We start from the raw sequence: 13,844 nt of genomic DNA, 5'->3' as shown, positions 1-13,844 counted from the left end.
TTGAAAGAGCTCTGAACACAAGAGCGAATTATAATTTATCCCTGGGATCAATGTCATCAGTTTTTTTTGCAAGATATACAAAATCCAGTTTCTGGCCTTTAGGATAACCCACATTTCTACTAGATATACATCAGTCTAGAAGGAAAATTGTTAGGTTTTCATGATATATTTCTTTGAACATGAAGCCTTCTATGCACAGGGGCCCATACATCCTTACAGCCGCTTTCTATAATACAAGCCAGTTTGATATGTAAAACCCCTGGTATGTTTAAAATCCAGATTGCTGGAGCCCATCTTAAGATTTTGGTTATGACTAGAATAGTTCCAAGTCCAACATGAGGGAGCCCAGTGGAAAAATCTTGGGCTCAGGAATTATTTCCGTAGGAATGGCCTCAGTCCTATCACTCCTTTTTCCCTTCTGTAGACCATGCCCCATCAGAACAGAGTCCTTTTGAGCCCCTTGGAACCCATGGAACAGTTAAGGACACCTTCTTCCACTCATTGTGAATTGTGAGTATACAACACAAACAGACCTTTCGACTATTTAATACTTATCTACACACACGTTACCAACAGGTATCATTCTCACTTTATAAATGAAAAGTTCAAGTCAGGTATTGGTCCAAAGGCCTCTTTCTTCCTCAGGGAAGTTTGCAGAGGACCCCAGGCCTTGATACCCTAACTCCTAGAACCTGTTAGGGAGGTTTTGGAATTACAGGTAGGGAAATACAGATGCCAAAGGAGCTACACTCAGACCAGAAGACAAAAGTACTTGGACATTTTAATGAACTTCCCTCCATGTAGCTTCAAGCTACCAGGACACAGGCCCCACCAACACCCTTAATCTTCTCCTCGGCTCTTCTGCTGAAGAACTTGGCCTTCACAATGACAGGCTGCTTCGGGAGCTTTCCCTTGCCCAGAACTTTGTAGTAGCCCTAGAACAGAGAAGAGGGTTATAACACACTGTGGCAGGTACCAATTCCCTAATGGGTATGAGGGACGGTGAGACAACCCATTCCATCTAGGAGCTGGGAAGCCTATGTTTCTGATCTGGGCACTACCGGGGGCACTTCCGGCCCACGTCAGTGAATCAAGACCAGCAGATTCTCTCCGAGAACTCTAGCACACCAGGACAATAGCTGTCAAGATGTGACTCTAGTCTCGGGCAAAGCCCAACACCCCCCTTTTCCCACTCAATACTTAACTGAAAGGTTTAGACTACTTCAATACCCATGGGAGGTTAAGACTTACAGATATACAAAAAAGCTTGGGTGGGATGTTTTGGGGAGAGAGGGGGACAGCTCTTCAGATAATGTAGGGCCTTAAATCACAATTAAAGCATATTAGGATTTTATTCTGTAGAGAACATGAAAGGCCAATAGCGATGCCTAATGTAGACCTGTGTAAAATAAACCAGAGCCAGCTGAGCTAAGATATTGCCAGTAACTTTAGGTGAGAATTGCAGACTTGTACAAACCAGGACAATAACAGAAGAAATGAGATTACTGATTGGAAAAACGTTCAAGTGAAAATAAAGTACTTGAAAGAATGAAGAGTAGAAAGAATTACTCTTCAAATATTTTGTTGAGTCACAATTGAACTGGAGTTCAATTCTGGTCAGAGAATTACCTCTGGAAATTCTGCCAAAAGGTAGAACTGTCTAGTATGGGGCTCAGGTGGGAGATCGAGTAAATTAGATTACTCAGAGTTTTGAGGAGAGGTAAGGACCCATATAAGGCAAATATTAATTTACTCACCGATCGCACCACATCAATGATAGGAGCAACTCCAGTCTTGCTTTTGGCAGCATTTACCCGTGTCTGCTCACTGACCAGGGTCCACAGTTTATCCAGGTTGACAGTTGGGCAGAAGCTCTGGTTCCTCTTTAAGTGGTAATGCCTCATACCAACTTTCCCAAAGTAACCTGGGTGACTGGGAAGAGAAAGCAACCACTTTCATAAACTTAAATTAAGAAGCTATGTTTATCATCTTTATAATCCATCTCCCCCATTACAGTGTAAATTGTTAATGGGTGTAGAACCAAGACTTAACATATACTCCACTCCAGCCATTTTTTGAATAAAACAGATCTTTCACTGAATAGAAATCTACTAAACAAAATACCACCCCCTAATTTGAGGGCAGAAGTGAATCCAACAGATGTATAGGTCAATCTGATGCATGTCACTAACCTGGTGACTGACTATGCCATAGGGGGACCACAGTCAGTGAATAAGGGTAGCAGTTGCTCTTCGAGGACTCTAGCACACTAAGGCAATAGCAAATACCCAAGCGTGACTCTAGCCTCGATGACAAATTTCTCAGTTCACATCAAGTGTTAACTTGGTGAAAGCCAACAATAGGCAAGGTTTGTGGTGATTAAGAGGCTCGCTTCCCATTTAAGATGCTTGGAGCCAGCCTCCCTTAGTCCCCACCCCCACCCCCACCCTTCACTCCAAACTGTCAGTAAAACACAGTCCAAGAAACACTCACTATTTGTCGAAGTTGATCCTGTGATGATGCAAGCCACCAGCATTACCGCGGCCCCCGGGGTGCTTCCTGTGCTTGCCTGGAGGATTACAGAGTTCCATGGCTAACATAGCCTGCCCCAGTCCAATACTTCTGGCCAAGTCTTCCCCCAGGCCTCTGCCGTTCCCAATCTACAATTCCTCTCTCAGCATTGCTATTCCTCCAAGACTCCGACTTAAACATCTCTCTGCAGCACTACCACAGTACTCATGCCTTCAGCCAGTGCTGGGCCCCGTTCAATTTTCACTACCCCTCCCCGCCATGTGATACTCTCTGTAAGTGAAATACTAGAGGATTCTCAAAAAAGGTCAGACTCAATCCGACCCGGCTGCACAAAGCTCTTACCAACCCACTTCTAAGCTATCTACCTCCTGACGAGCTAAGTACCGGGCAGGGAGAGCCCAAGGCCGACCAGGATGGGATGCTGGTACTCACCGATGCGGCCGTGGCCGTGGCTCACGTGGCCCCGAAGTTTTCGGGTCTTCCTGAGTCTGGATGGCTGTGTGGAGAAAGGTGCTTGGCATAAGGCCTAAGAAAAGTGGGGCAGGGGCGAAGCTTGCCGGACTGCGAGGGGCCCGTAGGCCTGAAGATCAAGGATCTGTCTAGAGCCGCTCTTAGTAAAGCCGAGGGGGCAGACTGGCCGCCTCCGGGCGGTGCCCCGGCGCCCGGGCCCGCCTGTCTGAGATCCCAGCCCCAGGCCGAACACGCGGCCCGGGGATCCGGGCCCACGCCGGCCCCCGACCCTGCGGCCCGCCATGCGCGACCTGGAAGAGCCGGCTAAGGTCGAGGGTAGGTGGTTGGGGTGCAAAGCGAGTAGAGACCGCGGTCTGTGCCAGCACTGAAAGGGAGGCGAGACAAGAATAACCTACCATGTCGGTGGCCGAGCTGCAAGAGGGAGGCCTTTGGGAAGTCTCGCGAGGTATGGAGCGCGGGGGCGGGGCCAATGTCCTCACTTCCGTCCGGGGAGGGCGGACCTAGCGCGCGTTTAGGCTGTCTCGCGGCTGCGGGTGGTACCGCTTCCTCGTCCCGTACGTGGTCGCCGCAGTCCCGGGCTGGTTTGCTGGTATGGCCGCCGAGAACCGTTCTCCGTGCAGCCCGTCCTGTGCACAGGCTCGGAGGCCGAGAGTTGTCCGGGAATCTGAGACTTGGGGCGCTGTGGGCCGGGCCCTTTTCCTGACGCCATGGCCCAGAACCGTGCTGGGCCACCGTAGCTCAGCTCCTCCTCAACCCCCGGCCGCGAGCGCCACCGCGCGCCTCGCCCTGTTCTCAGGGACCTGCTCAGCCCAGCTTAGCGATTGCTCTCTGCTTCCCCGCCCCGGCCGCGGGGAGGAGCCTCGAGGCTCTATATTTATTGGACTCGGCGTGTCCACCCAATGTCTCGCTCTGCTGCCTTGGAAGTCTTTTCCTAAATGTCTCTGCCATCCACTGGGAGCACCCCCCCCCGTCCCCCCCTTAGTGAATGCGCGCTGGATCTTCCTTTTGCCTTTGCCTTTGCCTTTGCCTTTGTGCTATAATCTAAGGCTTTCTCAGTTTGAACCTGCTATACAACCAGGGACCTATATGCCTGGTGGCTTTAAAGTCTCTTTTTATCCAGGCCTTGTAAATTTTCTTACCACCACAAGTAAATTTTCTCCTGAACTGGACACGCCGGTGGACCCCCCCCCCCCCCACCACACACACACACTCCCCATACACACACACACCCTTACCTCCCTGCCTTGGGTCAGAGAACCCCTGCTCAACCTGTCTTGTGAAACTTCTTTGACCTATTCATAGTTGCTCACTTAACTCCTCTTGTGCCACCACAAAATCTAGTACATAGCTCTTACATAATTGTTGGTCCACTTTTGTCTTCCATACTAGGCCAAATTCCTTAAAGCCTCGAGGATTACTTTTTACCCGTGCACTCCCAGTTCCTGGCATGTAGTACATGTTCAACAAATGGTTAAGAGAGTGAATACACTTACCTTCACTGCCACCATATTCTTGTGCCACTGCCTTCATTAAGGCCCTCATCATAGCTGGTATTTTGAGTTCAGCACCCTTCTGTAATCACCCTGCCTGCATTCTAACTCTCCACTCCCTCATCCGTAATACCTCTGCCAAGTTAATCTTCGAAAACATTACTCTCTTCCTTTCACTTACTTGATCAAAAAGGTCAGTATCTCTTATCACCAACCGAATCCAGCACACTTACCTTCCCAGCCTTACATCAGCTTCTCCCGGACAAGCTTTCTACTGCAGCCAAACTTGGTACATCTCTTCTGCCTTTTTGCTTGTGCCATTTCTCAAGCTTGTAGTGCTCATCCTCTTCCTGAGCATGTATCCTGAACCCTCCTCAACCTTAGGGCCCACCTTGTAATCTGCTTCTTCTCAGAACATTCCAGTCCACAGTGATAATAGCCAAATACATATTGCAGTTTACAAAATGCATCTGCCTGAGAGGTCAACACTGTCAGTCCCATTTTATGAATGAGAAAATTGAGGCACAGAAAGTTGAGTGACTTGCCAGAGGCTATGGAGCTGCTAATATAGTTTAGCCTTTAGTCTCCCCTGCCGCCCCTCCCCTCCCCTCTCCTCCCCTCCCCTGATTTTAACTCAGTGACCATAACCTCTCTGACCTCACAGCATTATGGTCTTCATCACTCCTTCAGTCCTTAATCACATAGTGCCTATGACCAGCAGAAAGAGGGGTCTTGAGGATGCAGGGCAAGATCCAAGATGAGATCATCTCTATTTGACATCAAAACTGGCCAGTAAGTGTATAAGGGATGAGCTGAGCTAACTGGAAACTACCCTGGACTGATGCTCTGTGAATTAAGGTAAGCTGGGGAGAACTTTGGGAATGAAAGGTGTCCTGTAGCAAGGACCAAGACTGTCCAGAGGTGGAGGTAGGGTTCTGGGTGATGGGACACTGCTTCTGAACAGTTTTGCCAGGTTCCTTGGTTGTAGAGGAGCCACATCCTGTCAGGCCACCTGACTGAATGGGAGGCCTCTCTGAGTGGGCCAACACTATGTGGTGGGTTATTTGCTCACCTAACATTCTTTTCATTGGTTTTCTCTCCAGGGTAGCGAGTGCCCTGGGTGGTTATCTGGCTCAAGTTTTCAGCCAGCTCCCTCTCCTTTACAAGACAGTCAGGTAGCTTCAACAAAAGACTCACATAGGGTTGTCAGTGTGGGTCAGTTTCCCTAGGTTGACCAGCTCTGGGAGAGCAAACAAAGCTAAGTTCTGTGTCTGCAAAGTTGAGTAGCCTTCAGACATTAGGCATTAAGTGACCTGTCCCTCCCTGTCAGGCACACTGGCCATGACTGCTGAGAGGCGTCCTTCTCTGTGACATCTGTTCTGAACTAGAGCATGACATTGTGACATGTCAGGCATCTGGGCTTTCCCAGAGAGTCAGGGCCTTAGAAAATACCTGTGAAAGATGAGCAGAAAGGAGATGATGCAAGGCAGCAATCTGGTGAGGCAGGTGAAAGTGGTACTCTCCTTTTTGCTACCCTACCACCTCTCTCCAGGGGGGCTTGTGAGCACACTGCCACTCTGAAGAGGGCCCTGGTGGTTCCTCTCTCTTCCTCTCCTCTCTGGATTCCTGAGTATATCAGCAATCCTTCAGGCAGCAGCAACAGCATGAATGGATGCAGCTTGTTTTTTGGCTCTTCATCTTTAAATTTGGACATTTGGAAATATTATATTGCTTTCCTTTTTCAAGTAGAGGATTGTTAATTTAAGATGAGAAGAGTCAGATTTCTGTTCTAAGTGAGAATCAGAGCAAAACTTAGAAGTCCAAATTGGTTTCAGAAACAACTTAAAAATTTTTAGGTAACAGAAAAGACAGTAAAACATTTAAAAATTTTTGTAGGGAAAAATATAAGTATAAACATCTCAAATCATAATACCCTACAATGCTGTTTTCATGACTATTACCTTTCAGCTCTCATCTACATGGAGATATAGCTATCTGCAAAGCTGATGATCACAGTATACAAATCCTTTTGTATTCTGCTTTTCATGTAATTCTGTGATATTTTTCTGTCTCACTACCTAGTCTTCATGATTTTTTTAAAAAAATTTATTTTAGACAGGAAGTGGGGGGGGGGAGAGAGAAAGAAACATGGATGTGAGAGAGAAACATCAATAGGTTGCCTCCCATACATTCCCCAGTCGGGAATCGAACCCCAACATAGGTATGTGTCCTCACAAGAAATCAAACCCACAACCTTTTGGTGTACAGGATGATGATTCAACCAACTAGGCTACCTAGCCAGGGCTATGGTTATTATTTTTAACAGCTAAAGAGTGATTTGTCTTTAGCAATACTATAATTTACTAAGCCATTTTCTCATGTATTTTGTTTTATTTGTGTATATGTTCTTTTTTTCTCCTATTGAATAACTTGTCCAGGATAAATCCCTAGGAGTGAGATTGCTGGATTATAGGGCATGAACATTTTTATGATTCATTTTATGTTGCTATATATTTTTTTTCCAAATGGATCATACCAATTTATGCATTAGACATGTATAGTTTCCAATTTCAACTACACCAGGCTCAGGGTTTTTTCTTTTTTTTTTTTTATCAGTAGTTTTTGATAAATAGCAATATGGCATCTAAGGGAAAATCCATAGAGCCACAGGGTTTCCTTCAGCACAAAGTAAAAATAGTCTAATTTGAGGATTAGGAATTTATGGGAGTCTTTCCTTTCTGTGTTGTATAGGTTTTTAAAAATCTCATTGTACTGCATGGCAAGTGCATTCCTAGAAGCTTTGTTGGAAGCTAGGATGGAAAACCCTGCTGCCATTAAACTCCGAATAGCAAAATGTGAAGAGAAGAATTCTAGGATCTTTTAGAGCAGCTTCCCCACTAGCACAACAAAGAGGAGCTTAAATAGTGGGGTATTAATTTAATTTCAGATGGTAAAATTAGTGAAAAGAAACGTAGGTTTATTTCCTGCCTCTGTTTTTAGTAGCTGAATGACATTGAACAAACAGCATATTCTCTTTGAAGCTTAGCTTTCTTGTCGGTATAATGAAAAATGACTGAGATTCATTCATTCATTTTAGAAATATTTATTGAGTGCTTGCTGTGTTCAGGCACTATATAGACTGGTATAAGCCAAGCAGTGAGGGGCTGGTACAGTGGTAAACAAGAAAGACAAAGTCCTGCTTTAGGACTGTGTCTAAAACAGACAGGAAACAAGTAGAGAAATAAATAATATATGACATTCAACACAGCCTAGCATAGCAGGGGTATTCTCTCATTACCTAGTGTTTCTCTCTCCCATTTTCAGCCTAACATGTGTACATTTTAATGATAATTTATTCTGTTCTACCCATGCAAACAGTCTTTGAAATTCTTACTCCCCATGTGTCATGGAATGACTTGTTCTTTCAATGCTTGGCAAGGTTGGAGAAACTGGTAACATTTCCCTTCTCGCAGATCCCGGAGCGTGGGATGTTAAAAGGAGGTGGTTGGTGAGCAAGCTAATCTTCTATGTGAGGTTTCCCATCCTTCAACCTTGTTGTTTCATTTAGTCCAGGTTTCTCTGTGACTTAAAGCAGAGGGCGCAAGCTAATTGAAAGTATATTTTGTTTGATTCATGCTGTTTTCTTAAGTTTTAAAACTAAATTAGTTGCCAATGTTTTAAATTTTAATTTATTGAATGATTTTAGAGAGAGGGAGAGAGAAAGTAACATCAATTTTTTGTTTTGTTTTTGTTAATTCTCACCCAAGGATATTTCTTTTTCCATTGTTTTTTTTTTTTTTAGAGAGAGAGAGAGTAGAAAGGAAGGAGGGAGGGAGAGCGAATGAGAGAAAAACATCAATGCAAGAGAGACATCGATTGGTTGCCTCCCACATGTGCCCCAGCCTGGGCCAGGATGGAACCTGCAACCCAGGTACGTGCCGTTGTACTGGTGGTAATCCAACCTGTGACCCTTCCGTGTGCAGGCCAACCTTCTACCCATTGAGCCAAACCACACAGAGCTGTAACATCAGTTTGTTTTTCCACTATTTATACACTCATTGGTTGCCTCCTGTGTGTGCTTTGACCAGGGATTGTACCCGCAACCTTGGCAAATTGGGGTGATGCTCTAACCAGTGGTCGGCAAACTCATTAGTCAACAGAGCGGCAAACCGCATGTGGCTCGTGAGCCGCAGTTTGCCGACCACTGCTCTAACCAATTGAGCTATCTGGCTAGGGCAATGTTTTAAAATTTAAATAAAAATCTGGGTTTCTGGCCCTGACTGGCTTGGCTCAGTGGATAGAGCATCAGCCTGTCCACTGAGGGGTCCTGGGTTTGATTCAGGTCAGGGGCACATGCCTGGGTTGCGGGCTTGATCCCCAGTAGGGGGCGTGCAGGAGGCAGCCGATCAGTGATTCTCTCTCATCATTGATGTTTCTATCTCTCCTCCCTTCCTCTCTGAAATCAATAAAGAAATATATTTTTTAAAAATCTGGGTTTCTGGAGTTTTGAAAATCTAAGGTTTGGCAACACTGACCCACATTCTTTCAGGTGAATATGTCTGGCCCCTGTAGGTATTTGAATTTGGAAGGGGATAGAAAATAAGTCATTTGATCTATGTTTCTCTGTCTCTCTTCCTTCCTCTCACCTGCCCCCCACCCCCGCCCTTGTCCCTAAATCAGAGACTCATTGCTTGGCTGTGCCTTTAATTTAATCTTTATCCTCACAGAGTTACTATAATTGCCTTTCTAAGGCAGGAATTAAATACTTATTTCTTTATATTTTTACTCTGTGTAGAGTCTACTGGTGTTGGAAAGCCATGCCACCTCCTTTTATTCCCAGAATTGTTATTCACAGTCTAATGCAGCAGTTCTAAAAATATGGTCTGTAGACCTATGAGAGTCCTAGAGACCCTTTCAGGGGGCCCACAAGGTCAAAACAATTTTCATAATAATACTAAGATATTATTTGCCCCTTTCACTGGGCTAACATTTGCATTGATGGTGCCAAAGCAAAGGCCAAAGATGGTGTGTAAAATTGCTAGTACAAGTCATTGTACACTGCAAAGCATTTGCATTAAAGAAGAAAAGAAAAAAGCCAGTTTTACTTAAGACTATGGAGGAGGGGCAGGCGGGAGAGGCGGAAGCTGCCAATTAGTGGTTCTCTTATTGTTGACCTCCTTCCCTCCCTCCCTCCCTTCCTTTCTTTATTTTTTAAATTATTGTTGATGTTTCTCTCTCTCACTCTCCCTTCCTCTTTGAAATTAATAAAAAACAAATTAAAAAAAAATGTCCATGATGATGCCCTGACTGATGCTCAGTTGGTTGGAGCGTCTTCCTGTACACCAAAATATTGCAGGTTCGATTCCTGGTCAGGGCACATACCTAGGTTGTGGATTTGATCCCCAGTTGAGGCATGTAGGGAAGCAACCGATGTTTCTCTTTCACATTGATGTTTCTCTCTCTTTCTCCCTTCCTCTCTCTCTCCACTCAATGAACATGTCCTTGGATGAGAATACAAAAAAAAGAATGTCCGTGATAAAGCAGTAAATATTTCATTAAATCTCAATCATTGAATACATGTATTTGTAATGTTCTGTGTGAAAAAAATTGGAAGTATGCAAAAAGCGCTTATGCTGCTTGTGCTACTATTTGAGTTGCAAGCTGAACTAGACTTTTTTTGGTGGGAGGGTAGAACACCAGTTTTACCTGAAAGATAAACTGGTTATTCAGGCTTGGGAGTTTGGTAGATATTTTCTCAAACATGAAGTGAGCCTATTAACTCAAGGGAAAAACTGACAGTATTTGCTGCCAATGATAAAATTTGAGTTTTCAGGCAAAAAATAGAATTCTGGGAGAGTTATAGCTATTTCTATGAGTTTGACAACTTTCTAATAGTTAAATAATTTTCCATGAGATTAGAGGTGCTATTTAAGAGTGTATTGTTGTTTTTGGTTATTATATGATGAAACATGTCAGTATTTGGAGCATCTGCATAAGTTGTTGAACCAATATTTTCCAAATGACCATGCTTGGTGCTATGAAATTATGCCTAGGTAAAAGAGCAATTCATAGTGGAATTTAAGTAACAGAATAAGAAAAGTCCATTAATGTAGTTTCAGAGTCCACATTGCAACTAACCTTTAAGGAACTACCCCTTGTTGGATTTTAGTGTAGTATCAAAGAACAATATCCACAATTATCTGATAAGGCTATATTGAAATATTGCTATATTTTCCAACTGTATAACTCTATGAGGCTGGATTTTCTTCATATATAGTAAACAGAAAAACATAGAACAGATTGACTGCAGAAGCATGTATGGAAATCCAGCTGTTTTCTATTAAGCCAGACATTAAAGATATTTGCAAAAAGGAAAAACAATATCACTCTTTTCACTAAATTTATCTTTTTGAAAATTGTTATTTTTTCCTAGTATGTTATTCATGTTGACATGTAATAGGTTTATTATTTTGTAATGAATTAATATTTTAAAACTATCTCAGTTTTAATTTATATCATGGTAAATAGCAATAGCTATAACCCACATAAACCAAGTCTCTTTGGGGTCCTCATTAACTTAAAAATGTTCAGGGGTTCTAAGACCAAAAAAGTTTGATATTTTCTGTCTAACAAAATAAACTCAGCTATTTAAACCTTCTAAGGGAGACTGCCCTCACCTCTACTAGGGCTGTTATTATGAGTGCTGTCTGGGAAACAACTTCCCTTAGAGCCCCACAATGAAGTAGGGGTGAAAGTCTACCCATTACTGTATTTAGTGGCATCTTGCTGGGCCTCCAAGTAGCCAGGCCTCTCCCAGCCCCATCACCCTTTGTCCTTAATGGAATTGGCTCCCAAATCTGTGGACTGAAATGAAAATTCTCTCAAACTTGCATAATTACAGAACTCCAGATTTGAATGAAATGATTTTTGTTTTGTTTCTTAAATAAGTACAAATACGAAATTAGGTACACTCCATTTGTTCTTATCTCTCTATATAAAAAGCCAGGGTCTATAATGACCGAAGGCTTGACCAACCGGAAGTCAGTGCTGGGTTGCCGTGGCGACCCAGCACTGACTGCCACTGCTGCGGACACCCAGACCCAGCACTGACTGCCGAGGGGGCTGCGGATCAGGCCCAAAGAGAGGCCTGAGAGAGAAGCAGGGTCTGATCCGTAGCCTCCGTTGATCAGCACTTGCCTCTCTCTTTCGCTCCAGGCCTGGCCAGCAGTCGCACCTCTCTTTCTCAGGGCAAACTTACCCTCTCATCCCCACCTCCACCAATGATGAGGGCCCAGTTTCCCCACCTCCTTTGAAACATTCATCATTGTGTTCCCAGTGTCATTTATACTTCATGTGGCAAGAATGCATCCTTTATATATCAAGTCTTCCCCTTTCTCTTTTCATTAGCCTGAGATAAAGTAGTACTTGGTATGAATTAGATCCTAAACTCTTAACGCTGCCCCTAAAATCTTGTCATGGATATGTAGATGATTCAGAATATTTATACTTTAAAAAACACTTATCAGAATGAAACACTAATTTAAAAAAATTATTGGAGAGAACTCATGAAAATATGTGTGTGTACCTCAGCTTGAATAGCATTTCAGTAGTTAAAGACTGGAATCTGGAATGACTGACTGGTTTGAATTTGAATTTGGAGTCTGCTATTTACCATCTGTCTTTGTGTAGTTACTCAACCTCTCTGAGCCTCAGTTTCCTCAGCCTGTCCCTCATGGTTTTATATAACCCTATCTCCAAGGGTAGCTGTGAGGATTGAGATACAGTATATAAAACACCTGGCACAAACTTTGCATTTAATAAATTTCCTTTTTTCCCCTCCCAAAATGAAATCTTGGATTAAGCTTGTCCACTAATAAAGAGGCAGAGTTAAATCTGGGACACTTTTGAAGGCAAATGAACCTTGTAAGAAACACACAACCTAGCTTTGTTTTCCACAGCAGAGATGCTAGGTTCTGTCTTTGGGCTCGAGTGAGAGGGTGAGGCTGTGCCATGATGTAGGGCATGAATTCCTGTTCTGGGGAGGAATATGGCCTGGACTTCTGAGGCCTTGATCTCTGAGTCTTCTCTGGCCTGTCCAGGAATATCCCCCTTCCAAAAGAAATAAATCATTCTGCTTTTTTTAAAAAGTTGATTTTTAGTGAGAGAGAGAGAGAGAGAGGGAGGGAGGAAGAGTGGGAGGAAGAGAGAAATATCAATTTTTTGTTCCACTTATTTATGCCTTCATTGGTTGATTCTTGCCTATGCCCTAACCAGGGATCAAACCCACAACCACCTAAGATACTCGGCCAGGGCGAATCACTCTGCTTTGTGCTTCACTTACAGGGAGTGGAGCTCGCTCACTCTACACGCTGCTTCATGCCTGAGGATATCAATGGAAAAGCCCCAGGCCCGGGCACAGGCATGGGCCTGGATATGGGCGTGAGCTTTATGGGGCTGCCACTAGTTGACCATAAACACAGCAGTGGACAGATGGAGGCTGTGGTACTGAGTTGCTCGTTGTGCCAACAGGACCTGCAATATGTGGGTGCCTGGCTTCTTCCCTGCCAGCATTTGATCTGTAAGGACTGCTTCCAGGGCTTGATCCAGGAGCTAGGGCAGGTTGCCCAGGCTCTTGGGACTGTCCCAGAGGGTAAGTACAAAAACAGGACAGGTTCACCTCCTTCTATATAACAGGTCTCTCCTGTTTCATAGGAACTGAATTTCAGGTGTAGAAAAAGAATCAGGATTTAAGTGCCCAAGGGACAGTCATTGCTGAAAGCAACTCTTTGGGGAATCTGAGACAAAGCAAATTCTCTTGATACCTAATATATCTGCTTTGTAAACTGGGACTTTTCATGTTTGGGATTTCCTTAAATTGGTGGCAGACTGAAAAACCAGGGAAGGTTTTGATCAAAGGTTTGGCTGACTCCTCAAATGGAAAGGAGGGTCCTGGCTCACTAAACTTCTGAGGGAGGGGAAAATGGGCTGGGTTCCTAGGATTGGTCAGGAACGGATTTTGAACAGACACACTGACTAGTGAACCGTTCACCACCTAAGCTGCTGCCCTGCAGGGAGGAGGAGCTTGTGTCTTGCTTCTGAATTTCAGGTTTCCTAGGAAACAGTCTCTGTGAGAACTGCAAGTCCTTGGAGACAGGAATCAGGTCTCTTCATTTCAGTATTGTAGCACTGGGCACCGAATAGAGGTGCAATGAGTATTTGTTGAATAACCTTAATAGGATGAGAAAATCAAATAAGTTGACAGTGTTTAGAAACATTTTTTATTATCAATGTGATTTGTAGCACAAGTCTAGGCTCTCTTTGAGGCAGTATAACTTCGCATTTGTCTTTAGA

General features: G+C 44.1%; 2 protein-coding genes and 2 non-coding genes across 4 annotated transcripts in view; 1 reads left to right on the top strand and 3 right to left on the bottom strand.

Moving 5' to 3' along the window:
* Positions 1-755: 755 nt before the first annotated feature.
* On the bottom strand, positions 756-3,504 carry RPL27A (ribosomal protein L27a). Its single transcript, XM_028159896.2, has 5 exons — positions 3,399-3,504; positions 2,965-3,028; positions 2,494-2,569; positions 1,758-1,932; positions 756-935 (listed from the first exon to the last, which is right to left on the bottom strand). Exons 1-5 carry the CDS (start codon positions 3,399-3,401, stop codon positions 807-809), a joined length of 447 nt encoding a protein of 148 aa, XP_028015697.1. The 5' UTR covers positions 3,402-3,504; the 3' UTR covers positions 756-806.
* LOC114234963 (small nucleolar RNA SNORA3/SNORA45 family) lies at positions 1,038-1,166 on the bottom strand. Its single transcript, XR_003621143.1, has one exon. It is a non-coding gene; the product is annotated as a small nucleolar RNA SNORA3/SNORA45 family (small nucleolar RNA).
* LOC114234964 (small nucleolar RNA SNORA3/SNORA45 family) lies at positions 2,180-2,311 on the bottom strand. The gene has a single exon (XR_003621144.1). It is a non-coding gene; the product is annotated as a small nucleolar RNA SNORA3/SNORA45 family (small nucleolar RNA).
* Positions 3,505-13,089: 9,585 nt separating the features above from the next.
* Positions 13,090-13,844, top strand: part of TRIM66 (tripartite motif containing 66) — a 43,275-nt gene continuing 42,520 nt past the window's right edge. The window contains exon 1 of the mRNA XM_028159897.2: positions 13,090-13,143. The gene's annotated coding sequence lies outside the window, so the exon portion shown is untranslated. The remainder of the gene's footprint in view (positions 13,144-13,844) is intronic.

This window comes from Eptesicus fuscus, chromosome 13 (genome assembly GCF_027574615.1).
Source record: "Eptesicus fuscus isolate TK198812 chromosome 13, DD_ASM_mEF_20220401, whole genome shotgun sequence".
Taxonomy (NCBI): Eukaryota; Metazoa; Chordata; class Mammalia; order Chiroptera; family Vespertilionidae; genus Eptesicus; species Eptesicus fuscus.
Note: the sequence above shows the minus strand (reverse complement) of the source record. Positions and strands in the feature narration are given on the sequence as shown.